Raw genomic sequence first — 22,679 nt, forward strand, 5'->3', positions numbered from 1 at the left:
AAGTGTACAGAACCTGTCTTTTTTAACTTAGCCAAGAGTATTATGTTCAGCTGTAACCCAGGGGTGTTCCTGTTCACAAGCAGAAGGAAAAAAAAAAAAAACACCTGTGGAGGTCATGGGTGTGAAATTATCTTAATTGGCATCCTTATGCCCTGGACAGGAAAGATTTGAAATTTAAAAACCACATGCTTTGACCTGGCACTCCCTAATAGCACTGCCAAAATTGGCCAACTAAACCCTAGAGGAAATAGGTACTTTCAGTTTTGAGTAGTTCATGGTTAATTTTAAACCAAACATCTGCGGAAGAAAACGATGCAGCTAAAGGTCTGCTTTTCCACAGAATTCTTCATGGACAGAGTATCCCTACCATGTTCTTACTAAGAATTCAAAAACAGATGAAGAAGGGCAAAGATGCTTGGAACTGCTGTTTGAGGTGCATTTGGACTGAGAGTCAGGATTCCTTTGTGCTAATCCCAGTGGTACCAAGACCTGGGCCATCCTTATCACTTCTCATTCCCTGTTTTCTCATTAAAAATATGAGCATGTACCAGATCTAAAAAATACACACTTGAGGACTCACACAGAAACAAAGCTATGAAAAGGGTCAACCCTACGTATTCTTGGAGATTTTGCTTAGAAAAGCACCTTAGGTCCTGTGATGTAGTTGAACTTGAGTATGGATAGTCTATTTTTCATTACTTTTTACCCCATTTCTGCTTAGGAGGTAGTAAACATACAGCTTCATCAAGCTCTTATCACCAGGAGCAGCCAGCCTTCTTTGGAAAGGAGTTATCTTGTTGCTCTGACATCTTGGGATGCTGAGGTTAATGGCTGATAAGGGCCACCCAAGATGATGTTTTCCTACTTTTTCTTTAAGTGTTGCAAGTGACCTTGTTTCCTGAGATGTTTCAGTAGCATTCCAGAAAGTGCCATGGAAATGGTTATTCTGCTGAAGGTTACAAGTTGTGGTTAAATGTGTTATTAGATGGGAAAAGTCAACTCACCATTAAAAATTATTCACTCCTGGCTGGGTGGGGGGGCTCACACCTGGAATCCCAGCACTTTGGGTGGCCAAGGCAAGCAGATCGCTAGAGCTCAGGAGTTTGAGACCAGCCTGCGCAACATGGTGAAACCCCATCTCTACCACAAAAATATAAAAATCAGCCGGGCATGACAGCATGCACCTGTAGTCTCAGCTGCTTGGGAGGCTGAGGTAGGAGGATGGCTTGAGCCCAGGAAGTGGAGGTTGCAGTGAGCTGAGATTGTGCCACTGCACACCAGCCTGAGCAACACAGCCAGGCCCTGTCTCAAAGAAAAAAGATTCACTCCATGAATTATGTCATCCAGAACCAGGTGTGAAACTCACCTAAATTTTTTTCTTTCATTGAAAAGGTGCATGAAACCATTAGGGTTGTTATTGACTTTATCTCATATGGAGAAAAGAGCTTGTAGCTAGGTTTTAATTATAGCTCTGCACATCCTGTTGGCCTAATTAAAGTTTGCTTTACTCCAAGGAAGGAGGAAGCGTATAAAGCTTTGCAGTGGTACTGTTTGTATCTCAGTTCCTCAGAAAAAGCCTGCAAATAATGCCCCTGGGTGGTTCTTGGAGTTGGCAGTGGTATGGAAAATTTTGTTACGTAGTGGTTAGCTGTTTGTGATGGTCTGCTTTTTCATTATAGTATCGTCATGTCCTCTTTTGATCTGATTCTCAGAAGCCCAAGGTAGTCAGACACCTGCCCTTATTTTCAGTGCTTCACCTTCTCCAGCCTACTGGGTCCTCTCACCCTGTGGTGGCTACTTACACACAACTTGAAGAATTTCCGGGAAATTGACCAAAACAGCTCTTTGGAAAGAAGTTAGGCCTGAGTCCCAAAGGGAAAGATGGCCAATGTGACTTTGACTTGAGGATTGTCTCCTGTGATGTGCTCCTAGTTGGGCTAGAGGGGTCAGTCCTTGGCTTTGAGCACCTCTGTAGTCCATTACCTGTGGACACATTGCTATCCTCTGAGAGGGATGGAGGGAGCAGAGCCCTCTACTACTAGCCCATTTTATGGAGGTTTGATGAGGGTCTTAGGTGAATAAGCTTCAACTCAGGTCCTTGGTCTTGGTTTGTTAAATTATTCTATCCTTTCTGAAGCCAGGGAGATTTGAGAATTTCCATGACTCCATTATGAAATTGATGATGAAGAGTTTTCATCTTGTGAACAGAGTTGAGATGAATATCATCACAAAGTCAAGCCTCGTTTAAAATACTATGAAGCTCTCTTTGTTGCTGCACACGAAACATTAGGCCTAGATTTAGGGGAAAGAAATGGCAGTCTTGAACTCTTTGTCATTTGTTTAGCAAATATTTGTTTGACATCTCTGGTACACTAATCCCTGTGCTGGAATATGTTGATGCGGATGCAGGAGCCACAGTCACCACCCTTCGAAATCTTACAGAAGAGCACACAATAGGCCCGTTAACAAAGGGAGCATGTGAGCAAACAGCTACAGGTCATGCAAGGTGAGGGTAGAGGAAGGAGAATAGACCTCAGGCTCTAGTGCTCAAGGGCGTAATCAAGAAGAAAATAGAATTTTAACTGAACTTTGAAGGATAGATAGGATTTTGAGAGCTGGAGATGGAGTACCTGGGTGCAGAGGGCATTCTAGTTGAAAAGAATAAAACAGTGGTCACTGCCAACACTGATATTCAGTCCTATGAACCACATTGAGTGAGACAGGCATTATATACTTCATGGCAGGAGCGTTATGTTTATCCCATTTGAGGACTGAGAAAACTGAAGTTTAAAATGTTGGAATACCTTAGCTAAGGCCACCTAGCAAAATGTGAGAAAGCTAGGGTTTAATGGGCCAATGCCCAAACCCATGCCCTTTCCCCTTGGCCACTGTGTAGTGGTTAAGGAAGGGCATGTTTGGAGAATGGGAAGAGGTCCAGTTTGTGTGTAGGTAGGGGAGAAGTGAAAGATAAGCTTGGGACCACATTGTGGAAGACTAAATACCTGGACACTGCACCTAGGATTCAGGGTTTCATTCTGAAGGCAACGATGACTCACTGGAGGGTTTTAAATACAGAAATATGGAATTCAGTTGTTTGAGGGGCACAGCAGCCCCAGTAGAAGTGTGGTAGGTGTGAGTAGCAGTGGAGGGAGTGTTGCACTGAAGCATGACAGAGCTCCTACAGGGAACCTCAACAGATGGGAGAGGAATGGTGGGTCTAGGTTAAGTGGAGTGGCACCGAGTGTATACCTGGTTTATGCTTCAGGAGTGAAAAAAGTTCACCACCCAACACCGAGGTTTGAGTTCTTTAACTTAAACTCCAAAGACAGCGGGTGTCTTTTATACATGGATTCCCCTGCCCCCATTTATGGGTGGGGAGAGGGCAAATGGAATTTTAGGTTAACTAGTTTAAAGAGTCAACGCAATCCCACCTGGATCCCTTCTTAAAAAGGAAGCGTGTGTCCAAGAGTCCCTTCTGCTGAGTTAACAAGACCCCTTCAACCCGTACTCATCCTTGGCATTGAGGCGCCTGCAGAATTACAAGAGAGGATTTGTCCTCCTCTTCTCCAGAGAGCTCCCTTGATTTTCCCCACCCCTGCCAAGGTAGACATTCATGAATGCAGTCATCCACACCTCCACAAGTGCACACACACCAGCCATCCTATTTTAAAACAGACAAAAGCAAAACCAACCCAGGATGTCTCAGGACACCATAAACCAAAATAGTCGCTGGAAAAAACAGTGATGGTAGGTTCTAGATTTAAGATTCATAAAATGATAACATTTCCAAAAATATCTCTGATGAAGACAGTCATGTTAGTATGTTTTTAATTTTGCCAAGAGAGGCTGCTGTTTTAAAAAAGAGTATCTTTTACATTGCACGAATTTATCTTCATGAAAACCTTACTGCTTTGTCCTTATTTTTCTTATTCGCGGTTGTCCCGCGAACATTTCATCAAGAAGCACCAGTTTCCTTTCTGTATCCTCAAGCCACAGGAGGTGGTTCCTTGGTTCCCTCCTGGGGTAGAAAGAAGGGCAGCAAAGAGAGCAGTGTGCTAAGCTGGCCCTTCCCTCTCCACCCCAGGTCTCAAGAGTGCATGCCAGCTTCCTCCCCCGACCTCCACCGCACTTTGGATTCAGGCTTTGTGTCTTGCTTCTCAGGACTTCTGATCAGCCTGCATGGATCCTGCTTGACTGGCCGTGACTTTAGAGAGTAGTGTAAGACCGAAAAGTTAATACACCTTCTAATGAATTACCATGTGGGTACTGGTCTTTCAAAGATAGTATAGAATAGTTTGTTGTGTGGTCTGTTTTTAAAGTCTGTTAACATGAAGCTACAGAAAATTGGAACAGACCCTTTAGAAATAATTTAGTCCAACCTCATCGTTTTACAGTAAAAACAACAAAAGCCCGCAGGAATTAGTTGGCTTGCCCCAGGTGCTGGGCCTGGCACTCAAGCCTCCCTCCTAATTCCATGGCTCTTCATCATGAACTGATGCTTCTCCCATGCTAAATCCTTGTGCTCTTCTTTGGCCATGAAAAGCCTGTTAACTCTCAGTGCTTTTTTATGTGTAGAAGGTGACAAAGCAGAAGGAAAAGGGCAAGAAGAAAGATAACCAAAGAAAAATCAGATAGAAGGCAGGATACCCAGCGTGAGTGCAGCGGCTGCACCCATTTTTGCCGTTTATTTCTGAGGTCAGACCGGGTGGAAATATCACAAGGTGCCTTCAGATCCTTGTAATCACCTCTTGTTCCCTGGGGGGGAATCTGTGTTACTCGCCAAGCTAAACTCTTGTGTTCAAGGACAGGGAACACAAGAATTGGGGTACAGGCTCTACATCACAGCCCTGCAGTTATCACGGGCCCATTGAGGGGATGGGCCTGTGATAACTGCAGGGCTGTGATGTAGAGCCTGCACCCCAATTCTGGGGTCCTTTCTGTGACAGCATAGTGCCTACTGTACTGCAAGTGATTCTGAGGCATGGGCACAATTTCTTCAGTCTGTGAAGCCTAATTCGTGGATCCAGAGGATTGTACATACAACAACAGGAAATAATGAAGATAAAGTTGGACTAAATTATCCCTGAGCCTACAGCAGTTGTTCTCAAAGTATGGTTTCCACATCAGCAGCATCAGTATCACCTGGACCTTGTTAGACATACAAATTCTAGGCCCCCAGACCTACTGGAACAGAAACACCCCCAGGGACCCGTGTTTTACTAACTCGCCCCTCAGATAATTCTGGTGCTGCACACTCAAGTTTGAGGAGCACTGGCTTAGGGAAAGCAGCCAGAGGCTTCTGTGGGGCAGAGCAGGGAGCCTGTGATTGGCTTGGTCTGGGCACTTGTGCTAGGACCAAGGGGGTGACGAGCTGAGCGTTCTGCAGAGAGGCAGCGTGGTAAAGGAGGGTCTCTGAGGGCAGCAGCCTGGGAGTGACTTTTAAGCCCACCCCTTAGGAAATTGAGGCTCAAGTCATTAAAGCTTTCCTTTTGTTTACACTTCCCTACAATTGTTTTTTCTCAGAGCAAACTTGGCTCAGCACAGCCCAAGGTAAATTATCACAGATTCTGCAACTAGTAAAGTTCAATCAGGACTTTACATGGCTCAGATGCTGTTGGTGACTGGCTTTTTCTTCTTTTTTAGTTAGTAACAGGAGTATGGGAAGGCAAATACAACTTCTTCTGTCAGGGCACACGTGCTGCAGGAGAATCAGATATGAAGGTACTGTCTCTTTTTCAGAAACTTTATTATTTTAAGTGTTGAGTTTTTTTAAATAAGTTGTATAAAATACAAAATGGCCCATAACCTCACTGCCCAGGCATCCCTGTTGATATTTTTACAAGAATAAAAAAGGCAATTTATACACATCGTATTAAAATTTGAACATGAAAGGTATAAAATAAAACCTAAAGCATCCCCCTCTGTAAAAATAACTCCGGTTAACAATTGGCAGGAAAAATCACATGCAGTCAGTATGTTATATTTACACAATCAGGATCATAAAAGCAAGGTCTTAAATTTTTAAAATCATTCATCCAAGTACTTTTTTCCAAGTAGTGGTGTTAAAAATAAAATCTGACTTCCACTCATGAGGTTTCTTTTAAATCACAGGCCAACAGTCGCAGCTCAGCATGGGCAGTCATCTCCTTAGAGCACTTGTTTGACATGTTTAATTGGGCAGAGACCTGACACTGCAGGTTCTGATTCCTTTTCTTCTGTGTCTCTTATCAGGTCGGCTGCCCCATGCTAGTCCCTGAAATCAATAGCGTTTTTCAGATGGTTTTCCTTTGCTAGTGGCTGTGCAGGCTGCTTCCAGAGGGAATAGGCAGACTTCAAGGTTTTGAACCTTGAGCCTCATGTTTTTGTTAGTCTCAAAGAGTGTCAGGGACCCTTTCAAAAACATTCCCTGTAGTCATTTCAAACCCCTCCAGCTGTCGCAACCCAACCATGTTCTTTGGGTAAAGGTACTTGGAGAGTGACCATAGCTCCCAGCCACTGATGGACATTAAGAGCTCTTGGGGCACTCGGGCTTCTCCGAGTTGACATCAGATTTTTGGATATTAGTGAAACATGTCAGAGGTGATATTCCAGAGAAGCCGTGAGGATAAGCCTTAAATTTTTGACCCTTTCCTCTTAGATTATCCGTGTCCTCTGGTGGTACTACTTCTCCAAACTCATAGAATTTATGGACACTTTCTTCTTCATCCTGCGCAAGAACAACCACCAGATCACGGTCCTGCACGTCTACCACCATGCCTCGATGCTGAACATCTGGTGGTTTGTGATGAACTGGGTTCCCTGCGGCCACTGTAAGTATTAGAGACGGGGACTTGGGGAACAGGTGTGAGCAGGGAGGAGAGTGGAAACTAATGCTTTCAGAAAAGGTGCTGTTTCTGTAAATGTCTGGGTCAGGCTTTCAGCTTTGTGTTCAAGTTGCTTTTAATGATAGTTTATGTACCTATGCACACAAAACCCTTTTTTAGTTAAGTGAACTTTCTGTGCTGATTGGGTGAGATGAGGGAGATACCACTGGGAACATATTAAGGAATAGGTACAATATTCTCTGACTTAGAGGGCAAGTTTCCAGATTATTTCTGGTCCTTCTGTATGGTGTGGAAGGTTTGAGATGGGCAGGTGAGGAAAATAGGATCACACTGTTGCATGAGTACCAGGGAGTGAGGCTCATTTTGAAATACAGCTTTAGCTGTCATGCATTAGGAGGTCTCCACATGTTCTAACAACCTTCATATCCCCTGAAGCATGGTGATCAAGGTGTCTTCTATAACAAGCACCAAAACTTGATATAAATTTTCTAAGGTTGCACTTGGGTTTTGGAAACCTTGTAGTCCAAAGTTTCTTATAATTTTCAGAGATTGCCACCTTCAGATTCAGCCTGGGAGTTTTAGCAAATGTCTCAGTCAAAAGTCCTGTCATCGAACACTGAAGAATTTAACTGAGAACCCATGGGTCTATTTATGGATATTTTTTCTCTGGGATAGCACTGCCCTTGATTACCTGAGCCTACTAAGATTCACAATGTCATGGAATTCCAGAGCTAGGGAAACAAAAAAAAAAAGGTTTCCAAATACAGATCCTTTGGATTTGGGAGGAAACTAAGACCACAGAAAGGTGGGTGGAGTTGGGGCTTTCTGCTCCTCCTTCCTCCCGCTGTCAGAGCTCATGATGGTGGATTAACTGACCTAACTTTCTAATAGAAACAGCCCCTCCCTACATTTGAAGAGTGCTTTAAATTTTCAGAGAACTTTCAGGAGGACAGATTTAATCAGCTCCACTTGGCCCAGGAGAAACTGAACCAGGGAATGGATGTGATGTGTCCAAAGTCAAACAGCCAGTTCCTATCATAGCCAGGAGTAGAAACTTCCCTAACACCAGGCTGTGCACCTCCAGCTGCACAGGGAAAAGCCAGATGGCTTGGTTTAGTTGCTGACCGTTGGGGAGGAGGACAGAGTCTGGAAAAAGAACTAGTGGTCCTACTGAACATTGAAAGTGATGTGATAAGATGGCTCTTTTATCTCTAAAGAGCTAGACTCTTGACTCTATTATTAATAAAAATGTATGACCTCAGCACTGCAGTCCTGGGGAATAATTAGAAGGTGGCTTCAGAGACCTCTCCACACCCCAGCAAATGTATAGAAACAACCATTTTTGAGCATGTTGCCCATCAGCTGTCTTCCACAGCCTTCAGAGAGCATATCTGAGGCAGTTGTGCATGTAAAGAAAAACAGCTGCCTCTGAGAGCTGGTGGGCATCTGCAGCAAAGCCTGTAGGTGCCAGGATGGCGTCATGGCTTCAGTGTCAGATGCCCCCCTAGCAGCTACAGCTGACCCCTGGGCTCGGAGCCTCCTGGTGGCTGCCTGCCCAAGTGGAAATTGAATTCTCATTACACATCCATGCAGTGCTTGCTGTTGCAGTGTTTGTCAGCCCTGTTGGAAATCATCTCTCTTTTTGATTCAAAAAGAATCTTGTATTTTTTTATTTTACCACCTGTTCTGTTTAAAACACTAATACATTCTCCTTACCAAATCCCTCTGTTCCTGCAGCTTATTTTGGTGCCACACTTAATAGCTTCATCCACGTCCTCATGTACTCTTATTATGGTTTGTCGTCGGTCCCTTCCATGCGTCCGTACCTCTGGTGGAAGAAGTACATCACTCAGGGGCAGTTGGTGAGTGACTTGGCCTCTTTCCGCAGGACTTAACTTCCTGGTGGATGCAGACCTCTTCTTGGCTTTAGTGTTACGTAATAGCATCTAAGATGCCCCTTCTCCAGCCTTTTTCATTTGATATCATTAAATTCCTTGAAGTGGGTAGATTAGGGAATTTTCTTATTTTGAACTGATAGTGAACTGTGACCATGGGCGTACAGCTAGTTGAATTGTAGAAAGAGGGCTAGAATCTAATTTGCCAACTTCAATTTCAGCTCTTCTGAGTTTTTGCACATAAGCACATATGCATGTATGTGTGTATATGTGTGTGTGCATTTTCTAATTATAGTCTAAAATCCAAAATGAAAATTGTGTGTTTCCGGGGGTTTTAGAAGGAGCTGGAGAGTAGTATGGAGTCCAAGGTATGTGTAGCCCATTACTAGGCAGCAAGGATATTTGTCTGGCAGGTATGGTGACCCCTCAGCCCCCATGCAGTGGAGCACCTGTTGGTGAGGATGGCAGCTGTTTGCTTCAGTTAACAGCTCCCTCCCCTGGTTTACTGCCAGGGCCAGGCCACTTTACCTGATACTTCTCACCATCCTTGATTAAGCCTTCTCCATTCATCAGTATATTATAGGTAACCTCTTTCTCTCCTCTCATGAATTCTTCTATGAACTAATTAATACTACTACTGCTCATATTAAACACTGACATTTCCTAAGTGTTTAGCACGTGTTGGGTACTCATACTAAGTACATGATTTTACATAGATTGTTCCAGTAGCCTGATTTCATATTATTGTCCCCAGGCCAGGCACAGTGGCTCACGCCTGTAATCACAGCATTTTGGGAGGTCGATGCAGGAGGATCACTTGAGGCCAGGAGTTTAAGACCAGCCTGGGAACATAGTGAGACCCTGTCTCTACCAAAAAGAAAAACACATATTATTGTCCCTATTTTATAGATGACACTGAGACAATAGGCCAAAGCTAGCTGACTGAGGGGCGTGGACATTAAAGCCTTTGCCCTGTCCTTGGATTATTAACACATTTTTCTAAACAGACCAAGCTGATTCAGATCCCTTCAAGTCAATTATGATTTTTCAGTATTTAAAAATAACAATCTGAAAAAAAAGTCTGAGAAAATCTTAGAGACTGAAGTGTTTGATATTTCATTTTCACCTCTCTGCCAGCTGCTATACGGTCCTTGTTAATTTTTTCTCACCCACCTGTGAAAAAGGAAAATTGTTGATTAACCTCCTTGTTACACTTGAGGAGAAATGATGCAGAAATTGATTTATACCACACAGTTTTGGGTCTGGTGGAAGCAGAATTTAAAAGAACAGACTGGCAAAGTTGGTCTCCCGTTAGGCTGTGTACTTTGAGATGGAAGATTAAACCTACCCCGGTTGTCAGGATTTATTTTAAGCACCACTCCTAGTTATTCCTCAGTCTGCAGTACTAACCTTAAAAAAGAGAAGGCAAACAGCCAGGCACAGTGGGTCATGGCTTGGAGTCCCAGTTACTCGGGAGGCTGAGGTAGAAGGATCTCTTGAACCTAGGAGTTTGAGGCCACCCTGGGCAACATAGAAAGACCCTGTCTCAAAAATTAAAAACAAGAAACTCTACTTAGAAACATTGGAGCTGCTAGAAATACAGTGTGCAGAGCCTAGCCCTTTTTTTGTGGGGCGGGGGGTGGTTTGAGACGGAGTCTCGCTCTGTCACCAGGCTGGAGTGCAGTGGCGCGATGTCGGTTCACTGCAACCTCTGCCTCCTGGGTTCAAGCGATTCTCCTATCTCAGCCTCCCAAGTAGCTGGGACTACCGGCGTGTGCCACCATACCCGGCTAATTTTTGTATTTTTAGTAGAGACAGGGTTTCACCATTTTGGCCAGGATGGTGTTGATCTCTTGACCTTGTGATCCGCCGGCCTTGGCCTCCCACAGTGCTGGGATTACAGGCGTGAGCCACCGCGCCCGGCCTCAGCCTAGCCCTTTTTAAAACATCTTTCCACCATTTATCTAACCAGTTCACATGCGTTTCAAGGTTTATTCATCAAAATTAATCAATGCACTTAGTGTTGTTTGCCAGTAAAGGTTTAAATCTACTCATCAGCCCTCACCAAACCAGAAGCGTCCATGGATAGGGAGTTGGAAGGATGTCTAGCCAGGTGGCACATCCTGCAGTGATGTTATCAGTGCCCTTTCAACATACGCGCTTGCTCTTCCTTCTCAAAAAATAAAAAGTCTTGGATGTCTCTATAGCGTATCCTTGAATTTTGGAGAAGGTAGTTTAAATAGCTTGGAGGGCAGAGGAAGAATATATATAAGACAAACACACCTAGAGTTTAGGATAAGTGTAGTGTATGTGTTGTGTTCATGAAGTGACTGCTGTGCCTGCAGCAAGTGTTAATTCAGAAATTTAGGTGATGCTGGTTAAAAAGTCTGCCTGGTGTGGGGCCTTGTCCATGCACTGTCCCTGTTCAGCTGCCTCCCCTCTGTTCCCCTAGCTTCAGTTTGTGCTGACAATCATCCAGACCAGCTGCGGGGTCATCTGGCCGTGCACATTCCCTCTTGGTTGGTTGTATTTCCAGATTGGATACATGATTTCCCTGATTGCTCTCTTCACAAACTTCTACATTCAGGTAAATCTCACCCTTCTCTGGGACTTGGGATCTGGGGCCTTTACCAACAAAGGCCCTCATCTATTCACTTAATGGGCATGTGGAGCCCTTGCTGGGTGACAGGCTCTGGCCTCTAATGGAGTCACTATGACAAGAGCAGCCCCTGCCTCTGGGGGGGCTCACAGCTCACTGGAAGACACTCTAGAACCCTGTTCTAGAGCCTGGATGAGGGAGTCTTGGGATTCCCCTGGGAAATGGAAAACTGTGCAGTAGGACCCTGTGTTGCTTCCCTCTGACCTGCAGCAGAGACATGAGAGGTGATTTCAATCAGAAATCTCTCAGTTCACTACCCTGAACCTCACGGCCAAATGAAATTTCAGAAGAGATTTTTATCACAGTCCTCAGATATGGAGATACGCTTTTTTGTCTCAGCTTTCTTATACATTCAGTCCTCAGGTGTGAGGATTCGGTTCATTCCTAAGCATATGATGTGGTGATGTAGGTCTTTGCTCACAGAAAGGTCCATTTAGGGCAGATCATCTCCAGTGGAGCCTCACCACATTGCAGCCACTGCTGATTCTCCTGCCATGCGTCACCCCCCAGATGACATCTGTCCTACCTTTGTTGCTAGTGCCTGGTAGCCATAAGGCCTGCTGATCTGGGCAAAACACGGATGTCAGGAGCAAGGGCAGAGGCTGCAAGTCCTGAGGCTCAGACATTTGTCCTTTCCTCTTCTGTGCTCACAGGCACCTGTGTGTGGCATGTTGAGGTCGAGTTGAAGTCATATACCTCTGGGCTTCATAGTTTATGGCTGCACTGTGGGACATACACCAGGTACAAGGGAGGTGAAAGGATAGGGCCTGATGAAGCTGAAATCACATTTATTCTAACTGCTTATAGCAGCATAGCACTTTGTTCATGAAGGCTGAGATAGTCGCTGAGGCAGTGAGGAACTTTTAAAGACGAACAAGGGATGTGGGTGTCAAGAGAGCTGCTGCCAGGTGGGAAAGACCAATTTGGCCACATAACCTCTGTCCTCTGCCATCCAGATACTAAAAGGCAAAGCAGAGTAAAGTGTAAATTGAATTTTCCGTGACGCTTTAAATAGTATTTCTGTTGCAGCCTGTGATTCAGTTAACTTACCTCAGGCTAAGCCTCAGAAAAAAAAAAAAGGAAGAATGATTGAAACCAGTGACAAAAGATTTAGTCATGGGGACTTGACCTCAGGAGTTTCTCTTTGATAAGATTTGATCTTAAAAGGAAACTAGGCCTAATGTTAGGGATGCAATTCCCAGTAAAGTTCCCTATAAAGAAAACTGTCTGTGGTCATTTGGTTCTCATCTGCCCTTACACACTTTAGACCTACAACAAGAAAGGGGCCTCCCGAAGGAAAGACCACCTGAAGGACCACCAGAATGGGTCCATGGCTGCTGTGAACGGACACACCAACAGCTTTTCACCCCTGGAAAACAATGTGAAGCCAAGGAAGCTGCGGAAGGATTGAAGTCAAAGAATTGAAACCCTCCAAACGACGTCATCTGATTGTAAGCACAATATGAGTTGTGCCCCGATGCTCGTTAACAGCTGCTGTAACTAGTCTGGCCTACAATAGTGTGATTCATGTAGGACTTCTTTCATCAATTCAAAACCCCTAGAAAACGTATACAGATTATATAAGTAGGGATAAGATTTCTAACATTTCTGGGCTCTCTGACCCCTGCGCTAGACTGTGGAAAGGGAGTATTATTGTAGTATACAACACTGCTGTTGCCTTATTAGTTATAACATGATAGGTGCTGAATTGTGATTCACAATTTAAAAACACTGTAATCCAAACTTTTTTTTTAACTGTAGATCATGCATGTGATTGTAAATGTAAATTTGTACAATGTTGTTATGGTAGAGAAACACACATGCCTTAAAATTTAAAAAGCAGGGCCCAAAGCTTATTAGTTTAAATTAGGGTATGTTTCAGGTTTGTATTAATTTGTAATAGCTCTGTTTAGAAAAAATCAAAGACCATGAGACCATGATTTATGAAACTAATGTGACATAATTTCCAGTGACTTGATGTGAAATCAGACACGGCACCTTCAGTTTTGTACTATTGGCTTTGAATCAAGCAGGCTCAAATCTAGTGGAACAGTCAGTTTAACTTTTTAACAGATCTTATTTTTTTATTTTGAGTGCCACTATTAATGTAAAAAGGGAGGGCTCTACAGCAGTCTTGATGAAACTTAAATATATATTCTTTGTCCTCGAAATTTTAGGAAGGGTGTAGGGTGAGTAGGCCATTTTTAATTTCTGAAGTGCTAAGTGTTTTTATACAGCAAACAAAAAGTCAGTTTTGCTTTCCACCAGTGCGAGAGAGGATGTATACTTTTCAAGAGAGATGATTGCCTATTTACCATTTGACAGAGTCCCGTAGATGAGCAATGGGGAACTGGTTGCCAGGGTATAAATTTGGATTGATTTATGCACTGTTATCTGTTTTGACACAGATTTCCTTGTAAAATGTGCCTAGTTTACCAAAATTAACAAAGGGGGGAAAAGGACCTTAAAACTTTTTGAGGTAAAATCAAGTATAGCTACAGCATAAGAGAATTGAGAAATTTGATAGAGGTAACTTGTTTAATGTAAATCTAATAGTACTTGTAATTTCTTTCTGCTTAGAATCTAAAGATTTGTTTAGAACCTCTTGTTTAAAAATAATAGACTGCTTCTCATAAAATCACATCTCACACATTTGAGGCAGTGGTCAAACAGATAAAGCCTATGATGTGTGTCATTTTAAAGTGTTGGAATTTAGCCTCTGAATACCTTCTCCATTGGGGGAAAGATATTCGTGGAACCACTCATGACATATCCTAGAAGGTCATTGACAATGTATAAACTAATTGTTGGTTTGATATTTATGTAAATATCAGTTTACCATGCTTTAATTTTGCACATTCATACTATAGGGAGCCTATTGGTTCTCTATTAGTCTTGTGGGTTTTCTGTTTGAAAAGGAGTCATGGCATCTGTTTACATTTACCTTATCAAACCTAGAATGTGTATATTTATAAATGTATGTCTTCATTGCTAGGTACTAATTTGCAGATGTCTTTACATATTTCAATACAGAAACTATAACATCCAATAGTGTGCTGTCAAAGTGTGCTTAGCTCACCTGGATATACCCACGTTGTTAAATGTCTAAACAGTAATCATTAAAACATTTTTGATTACCTGTGCCTGCATTTTACATTTTTTGTGCTGGCAATTCTGAAGAACGGGAGAAAAATCCACTTAATTCACTGTCTAGGAACTTACACAAATGGATGTAAATAATTCAGTTAGGAAGGCCATATTATTGCTTAGTTCTCAATGAGGAAGGACCCTGCATAATAAGGCATAGTGGTGGTTCCACCCTAATGCTGTCCTCTCTGCCTCCTCCAGGTAATCCCACTAAAGGTTCCAGCTCTAAACATGCTCCTTTGTCCTTCCTCTCATTGGCCCCAATCTCTCCCCTTACCCTGAGGATGTTAGAATTACTTTCCTAGGTCTAGACCACAGGTCTGCAAAATTTTTTCTGGAAAGAACCAGTTGGAAAATATTTCAGGCTTTGCAGGACATACAGTCCCTGTTGCAGCCACTTGATTGGGCCATCGTGGAGCACAAAAACAGCCATAGACAATATGCAAATGAATGGGCATGGCTGTGTTCTAGTAAAACTTTATTTACAAGCTTGGAAAACATAGCAAGTCCTCATCTCTACAAAAAAATTTTTAAAATTACCTGGGCATGGTGGTACATACCAGCAGTCCCAGCTACTCAGGAGGATGAGGCCAAAGATCGCTTGAACCCATGAGTTCAAGGTTATGGTGAGCTAGGGTCATGTGACTGCACTCCAGTCTGGGCAACAGAGTGAGACCCCATCTCTTAAAAAAAAAAAAAAATTTACAAAACAGAAGGCCTGTGCCTATAGTTTGCTGACCTCTACTCTAGAGTAATGAGGTCCCCTCCTCTTGGACCTAAAGCTCAATCATTTTATTATTTGCCAAAGATCATTTTATGTCCCAGATTGTGGCCCTTCCCAGCATACCCCCACTTATTTTGAATTTACAGGTACATTCATGTCTACAACAGGAGAGATGACATGGATGGTCCATCTTCCTTCCATCTACTTCATACCATATGGTCCCCAGTATAGGCTCTTAGGTACTAAACTAGAAAGCACCTAAGAGCCAAGACTGAGCCTATACTGTTTTAAATGAGTGCACATGAAAGACATGTTAGTTGCTGAAACTACCTGCGGATATGACTGCAGAACTGTCAGAACTCCAGAGAAATGTCACCTAAAACTGCATTTAGTACTTGGGATATTATCCAGTCAGAACTCCAGAGAAATGTCACCTAAAACTGCATTTAGTACTTGGGATATTATCCAGAAGGTGTAAGAGGATTGTTGGGGAGTTGATGGTAATAAATTATATCCGTGTCTTTCCCCTCTAAGTTCAGAACAAATTGAAGAAATACTGGAAATTAGACCAGTAGGAATCAAAATAGCATGTGTCTTACTAAGAAGGCTGGATTGGTGAAACTAAGACCACAATGTGGCTCTCTAACCCTTGCTAATAACTCTATTAACCTAACTTACCAGGGCTCAGTAGCACACCAGTGGTTGCTCTGAGGGTTGGTCTGGTGATAAAGTGGTTATTAAAATATATTAAATATCAGTCCTGGAATTTACCTGCCTTAAATTGTAAACTCCCCTTGTGGCAGATTCTACACTGATAACCTTACCATGCCAAGAAAGTGTGCTTAGCTGCATCTCCCAAGCAGCAATCAAAGTCTTCCCTCCCCCAGTTAGAGAAGTGAGTGGATAAGAGGCGAGAGAGAGGGCAGATGTGTTCTGCTGTCCTTTTTCCTGTATGGAAAAGAGAGGATTCCCATTTCTCCCTCTATTTTTTGGCAGCCTTGCTAATCACGTGAAGGGCATTGTAGACTAATATGAGAAGTACAACTTGGAGACCACATTGGCTGGGTTGAAATCCTACCTGTATGACCTTTTGGCAGGAAAACTTTGCCTTAGTTTTCTCATCTGCCAAATAGGAGCAATGTTAAGTTTCTATGTTATAGGGTCCTTGTAAGGATTAAATAAATGACTAATGATACTGTGTATATAAAGCCTTTGGAACCCCATCTAGCTCAGAGTAAAGTATATGTGATAACTTACCTTCAGGATCGTAATCTCAACTCACCCCACTGGTCTCTTTCATCTGTAAGCTATTGTTTCACTGTTATTTCCCTGGTTGGCTGCTCTAGTAATCCTATCAAAAAAAGGGGAAGGAAGTTATTTTGTATGACATTTTCTTTGTTAAATCAGTGTTGAAAAGAAATTCTTAGGAGTCAAGTGTTCACCATCTGTATTATTCCTGGTTTTGCCAGATTTTACATTAAATTCACCATTCTGGAGTCTTTAGAATCTACTTTGGAAAGTAGGGCAGTGATTATCAGTATCTGGACTTTGTCCATTATTTCTGTGGAGTTCTGACAACAATTCTGCATTCATATCCACAGGTTGTTTCAGCGACTGACATGTCTTTCATGAGAACTCATTTAAAACAGGTGTCTCCTGCAATCCCCTTATCACTCTTGGACTTCAAATCCTAACCAGGTTTTTCTTTACACTCTTTAATTTGGAAGTGATTGTCCTCAGTGGAGCAGATGGAGCCAAATAGTGGTTGCTGTCAGTTTTTTGCTCTGCTCTTTAGCATTGCTTCATTGGCCATTAGTTCTTACTCCAGGCATAGATTTAAAACCTGCTTTTGTTATCCTTGACATTTTTGTAGTCCTTATCTTCTCTCTTTCTTCGGTATGTTTATGGCTCATGAAAAGAAAGTTCCTGGGCCAGTTTTTGCCATAGTTTGCAGAGGATGTCTGGATTCGACTCTTGATCAGATCAAGGAAGACTTCTGGGGTGGAAATAGTAGGAACAAGCAGTGCAGGATCCAGTGAATGGCTAATGTAGTGGTGACAGACATCCAGTTGTAATGCTTCCCTTTCTCACATAATCAGGACTCTCCTGAACAGTACCTACCACTCTGTCTGTTGCCCCATTTATGTTACTCTGTTGGCCAGGCCTTTGCAGAATGTGACCTTGTTCACTGGGAGAGTGCTTGATACAGAGGACTGAGCTAGGTGTATTGAGCAAACAGGGATCTGTGAGAAAACAACCGGCCCTCGCAGGAGCCTCTACTGAATTGGGATCAAACATACACATGTGTGCCTTCTGTGTAAAATGGTTTGTGGTGACTGCCGTGAGATTGGTATGAACCAGCTACCATGAGAGTCCAGGGAGGGAGAACCCTTATAGCAAGGGTGGGTAAGAAAAGCACTGTAAAGGAGTTGGCTTTTAATCTGAGCATTCAAAGACCATGTGGGTTTCAGTAGATGGAGCCTGAAGGTGCTGGGAAGACAGCATTCCACATACAGGAACCAGTATGAGCAAATGCATAGAAGGCCCAGAGGGAGATGACACATTGCACTCAAGTGGGTGTGTGGGTGAAACTGCTTGTTTTAAAAATGAGGTAAGATGGGAAGAGAGTGGAATTTGTCTGGGTGTTGTCCTAGATGAAATGTGTAGAATGTTATTCAGAGCTCCCAGAGGAAGTAGTGATTATGTGTAAAGGAACCATTCTGAGCAGAACCTCCTGTCACTGGCCTGTGTCCTAGCCCTCCTGCCCCCATCACCAGCAGTGCCAGGGAGGAGCCAGAACATGATGATAACAAGAACCAGGACTCACTTAGTCTCAGTGATAAGCTGATGGAGTCTTCTGTCAGATAGGGCAGGTTCAAAGGGGACCTCAGACCTTTGCCAGAAAATTGCTCGTCACCAAAGAGATGGCATTTGAAATCTGAAAACGGGGCACCTGATGGGATGAGTCGGGATTGAAATCCCGTATGGGCTCATAAACAAATATTTCTTAAGTGATTATGTCCACACATTCCTACTGGTGTTCTTTGTTCAAATAATGGGCATAGATGCAGGTTTCCCTTGGATGATTGACAATGTTTTAACCAAGCTACCACTTTTCAGCAAATTGTGTGCTTTCCCCTTGACAATGTTCCCAGTGAAACAGGTGCCTGTTTGTAGGAAAGCATCAGCACCAGGTTCCAACAACCTTGTGCCCTTCCCTGCTCCCTTTATTTTTTTTTTATACGGAGTCTCACTCTGTCTCCCAGGTTGGAGTGCAGTGGCCCAATCTCGGCTCACTGCAAGCTCCACCTCCCGGGTTCATGCCATTGTCCTGCCTCAGCCCTCCCGAGCAGCTGGGACTACAGGCACCCGCCACCATGCCCAGCTAACTTTTTTTTTTTTGTATTTTTAGTAGGAGACAGGGTTTCACCATGTTTTCCGGGATGGTCTCAATCTCCTGACCTCGTGATCTGCCCGCCTTGGCCTCCCAAGGTGCTGGTATTACAGGTGTGAGCCACCACAGCCAGCACCCTGCTCCCTTATTAATTGCTGTGGCTCTCAGTCCTCCAGGAAGGCTACATGGTTAGGGGTTGACCAAGTCGCACCTGCCTGCTGCCTGTGCCATTCCTGCAGAGCTCCAGCCCTCTAGGAGTACTGGGTTAAGTGTATTTTAAAACCAAGGCCAGGGCTGGGTGTGGTGGCTCATGCCTGTAATCCTAACAGTTTGGGAGGCTGAGGCGGGTGGATCACTTGAGGTCAGGAGTTTGAAACCAGCCTGGCCAACATGGTGAAACCCCATCTCTACTAAAAATACAAAAATTAGCTGGGTATGGTGGTGCACACCTATAATCCCAGCTACTCGGGAGGCTGAAGCAGGAGAATCACTTGAACCCAGGAGGAGGAGGTTGCAGTAAACTGAGATCACGCCACTGCACTCCAGCCTGCCTGAGCGACAGAGCAAGACTCTGTCTCAAAACAACGACAACAATAACAACAAGGCCAAATGTCACCCCATGGTCTTACAAAGGAACAGTCAGAATCCAACTCCTAAGCACACAAAGCTACTTTCTTTTAAGGGCAATGGGAGAGGGAAATTGTGATGGCCCCAAGCTAGAACCTAAATTACACCTTTACTTTAGAACTGGATATAGGAGGATACATATCCTATGGCACAGATGGGACACCTCTGTCCATGCTAGCAGAATTCTGTGTGTGTTTGGAGGTGGCATAGCATACCTGTTAGAAAGGCTTTGCTATTTACTACTGTGGGACCACAAGCAAATTATCTCTTTTCTGAACCTCAGTTTCCCTCAACTATAAAAAAGAGATACGGATGCTTAGCTAATATGGCTGGAATTGAATGCAGAAATGAAACAGAAAGCTTTTAGCACAGGGCTTTACCCCGATAGGCACTTACTGTTAAGAGTGGTTTATTACCAGGTAGGTAAGTAAGCAAGGAAGATGTGTGTTAATCAATATGGCATGAGATTTAAAATTTTATTACCCAACACATTATTTTCACTAAAGTATCCTTGGTTAAAGCTCAGTTAATACTAGCATTTAATAAGATAACTCAAATTTCTCAAAAAAAATGGACAAATCGGATGTCTTCAATTCAGTTGACTTACAAAATGATTTTAATATGAGAATTGTCTAGTCATAAGTTGTCACTCAAGAACAAAAATTATCTGTTCTGGCACTAACTGGCATGTGATTCTGGTGAGGCACATCATGACTCTGCGTCTCCTCTACAAACGAGGGGGTTGTGGGAGTGCCCCGGTTCCTTCCATCTTGAACATTCTGTGATTCCAAAGTAGCATTGCTTCAGCATAGCCCTGATTTACTTCCAGTTCCTTTCCTTTTCAGGACGTTGACATAAAGTAGAACTTGCTTCCAATATGTCTTAAAGGTTAAACGTTACACACAGCGTATAGTCAATGCAAGGAGGCCTGCACACAGTGAACTTCTGTCTAGGACTGCGGCCGGTAAGACCCTCCTGTGTGGACCGCAGCACTGCTCGGGAAAGCTGCCTGCAGGTGAATAAGTGACTGTGAAATTAAGCGAGACTCTCTGCAACTGTATTCACTGTATCACACTTTCATTTGGCCTCTTTTGCATTATTTCCTAATGTTTGGAGAATACATTTGAGAAAGAATGTTACATATTTTTTTACAACTTATTTTACATTTACCTCAATTGGGGAAAAAATTGGTGGGAGGTGATTTAAATGTGTTTCTTTATGGAATGAGATCAAGGGATTAAACAGCCTCCCAAGTGTCCACACTGGCCCAGGATCCAAGTGAGAATAGACCGTGTCCTGGGACCTGTGGCGGTACTTGAAGTTTCTGAAGAAGTTGAGGTAGGAATAGAGTAGATGAAAGTATAAAATTTGGATAGACGGAAAAAAATGAAAGGTTGATGAAATAACTGTACCAGAGAAGGAGTACTTTTCTAGAGATAGCAGTTTTTCTCATGATCTGAATTAAATAGCATGGTGTTCTCAGTGGCCTTCCAAATCACTGAGACTCACTAGCAGGCTCACCAGGGATTCACTACTGGCTCAGAAGGTGTTCTAGAAAGCAGTTTCCAAAAGGTGTTTTAGAAAGAAGTTGCAGAGCACCTCTCAAGTGAGACGCCAAGGTGCCTTCCTCCCAGTGTCTAGGTATTGGCAGCTCTCTTCCCTGTTTTGCAGATGAGAAAGTTGAAATCCAGAGAGGATAAATGACCTGCCCAAGGTAAGTCTGACGCCAGAGTTCAAATGGGCTTTCCCGGTCCAAAGCTGATGCCAGGCATTGGAGCTCACTAGGCAGAGAGACAGTACAGAAAGCGGCCCCTCAGACCCGCCCCTCTAGACACAATTACGGTTATAGGGACTCACGTTGTCCTGGCAACTAACCAGGACAATATGACATTTCTAACCAGGACAGTAGTCTGTCTACGGTGACATCAGTGTGATTGTAAATTATTTATAAAGTCCACATTATCTAGTGAGGATGTTCCGCTCATGGATTAGCGAAGAGACATAGGGAAAATCCTTCAGATACTATTTCATTCATTCTGTGTTGCCATTGAGCAAAAGAAACTGCCAAGTCATAAAAGTAATTACCAAATAATATCTATAAATCTAATAAACTTGGCCAGGCACGGTGGCTCACACCTGTAATCCCAGCACTTTGGGAGGCCAGGGCAAGTGGATCACCTGAGGTCAGGAGTTCAAGACCAGCCTGACCAACATGGTGAAACCCCGCCTCTACTAAAAATACAAAAATTAGCTGGGCGTGGTGACGGGAGCCTGTAATCCCAGCTACTCGGGATGCTGAGGCAGGAGAATTGCTTGAACCTGGGAGGCAGAGGTTGCAATGAGCCGAGATCGCGCCACTGCACTCTGGCCTGGGCGACAGAGTGAGACGTCATCTAAAAAAAATAATCTAATAAACTTTTTTGAGATAACACATGTTCATAATTCTGTATTTAAAAACCAAATAGTATCATGTTTATACAACTATGTAGCACTTATTTTAATAATACAGTGAAGCTTCTGAGATTAAGCTCCTGCCAGACCTTAAAGACAGTTTGCAATCATTTTGGCCATGGTTAGGTCTACAGAATCTCAGAAGCATGCTGCTCCCCCAACCCCTGCTTGCAATCCTGCAGCACTCACCGAGGGCCTACGCAGCTCCAGGCATCTTGCCAGTGCTGGGGAAACAGCAAATGAAAAGATAACCCCATTTTGGGTGAAAGACAAAGACAAACAATTACAAATTATAGGAAGTATGCTGACGGCAACAATCAGAATTCTGATGGGAGAATAATCTCTTAGGTACTTGTAAAGATAATTTTGAGGCACGTCGAAAGATATTGGAGTTTTACCTATGTGGTTACATGGGTAGTTCCTATTGTCTCAACCAAATAAGATATTCCTGGAAGTTTCACATCTCTAAAAAATTATCTGGAAGCTTCTGGTTATCTGAGGCTTCTGTTCTCCACCTAAACGATAGTCCGCCATGCATGAGTCAGGCCTACACTTGGCCCTAATAATTCTGCGAGCACTCAGAGACTTAGCAATTCCCACTGCCTTCAGCTGCATTATCCCTGTGTGATGGGCAACTGATGACTTTTCAGTTTAGTCCTGAATCACAATGTGATCTCTTTGAAAGTTACAAGGATCCAAATGTTAGTGAAATGCACAGAATGGTAGTACCTGCCAACGGTAACTAAGGACAGATGGATCAACGGATGATTTTCATGTGTGACAATGGCAGATGCACAATAACAGGTATGGACAAGTACCTCATGTCCTGCCTGGCAGCTGGCAAAGTTCCTTTATGAGGATAAGACAAATCTCCATTCAGAAAGTCTAAAAGTGGGGCTGTGTGTTATAATCTCACTTCATCCTGGAAGATAGAGTGTATATTCTAAACAACCCACTT

The 22,679-nt window shown here is 43.3% G+C and overlaps 1 protein-coding gene across 4 annotated transcripts in view; it reads left to right on the forward strand.

Moving 5' to 3' along the window:
* The window catches only part of ELOVL5 (ELOVL fatty acid elongase 5), an 80,685-nt gene extending 66,164 nt beyond the window's left edge, over positions 1–14,521 (forward strand). For all 4 annotated transcript variants that reach the window (XM_030802275.1, XM_030802272.1, XM_003254141.2 and 1 more), the window contains 5 exons: positions 5,644–5,721; positions 6,638–6,809; positions 8,562–8,686; positions 11,172–11,306; positions 12,646–14,521. In XM_030802275.1, coding sequence (XP_030658135.1) covers positions 5,644–5,721; positions 6,638–6,809; positions 8,562–8,686; positions 11,172–11,306; positions 12,646–12,789 — 654 coding nt within the window. In that variant the 3' untranslated portion in view covers positions 12,790–14,521. The remainder of the gene's footprint in view (positions 1–5,643; positions 5,722–6,637; positions 6,810–8,561; positions 8,687–11,171; positions 11,307–12,645) is intronic.
* The last annotated feature ends 8,158 nt before the right edge of the window (positions 14,522–22,679 follow it).

The sequence above is a fragment of the Nomascus leucogenys genome, chromosome 22a (genome assembly GCF_006542625.1).
Source record: "Nomascus leucogenys isolate Asia chromosome 22a, Asia_NLE_v1, whole genome shotgun sequence".
NCBI classification, from domain to species: domain Eukaryota; kingdom Metazoa; phylum Chordata; class Mammalia; order Primates; family Hylobatidae; genus Nomascus; species Nomascus leucogenys.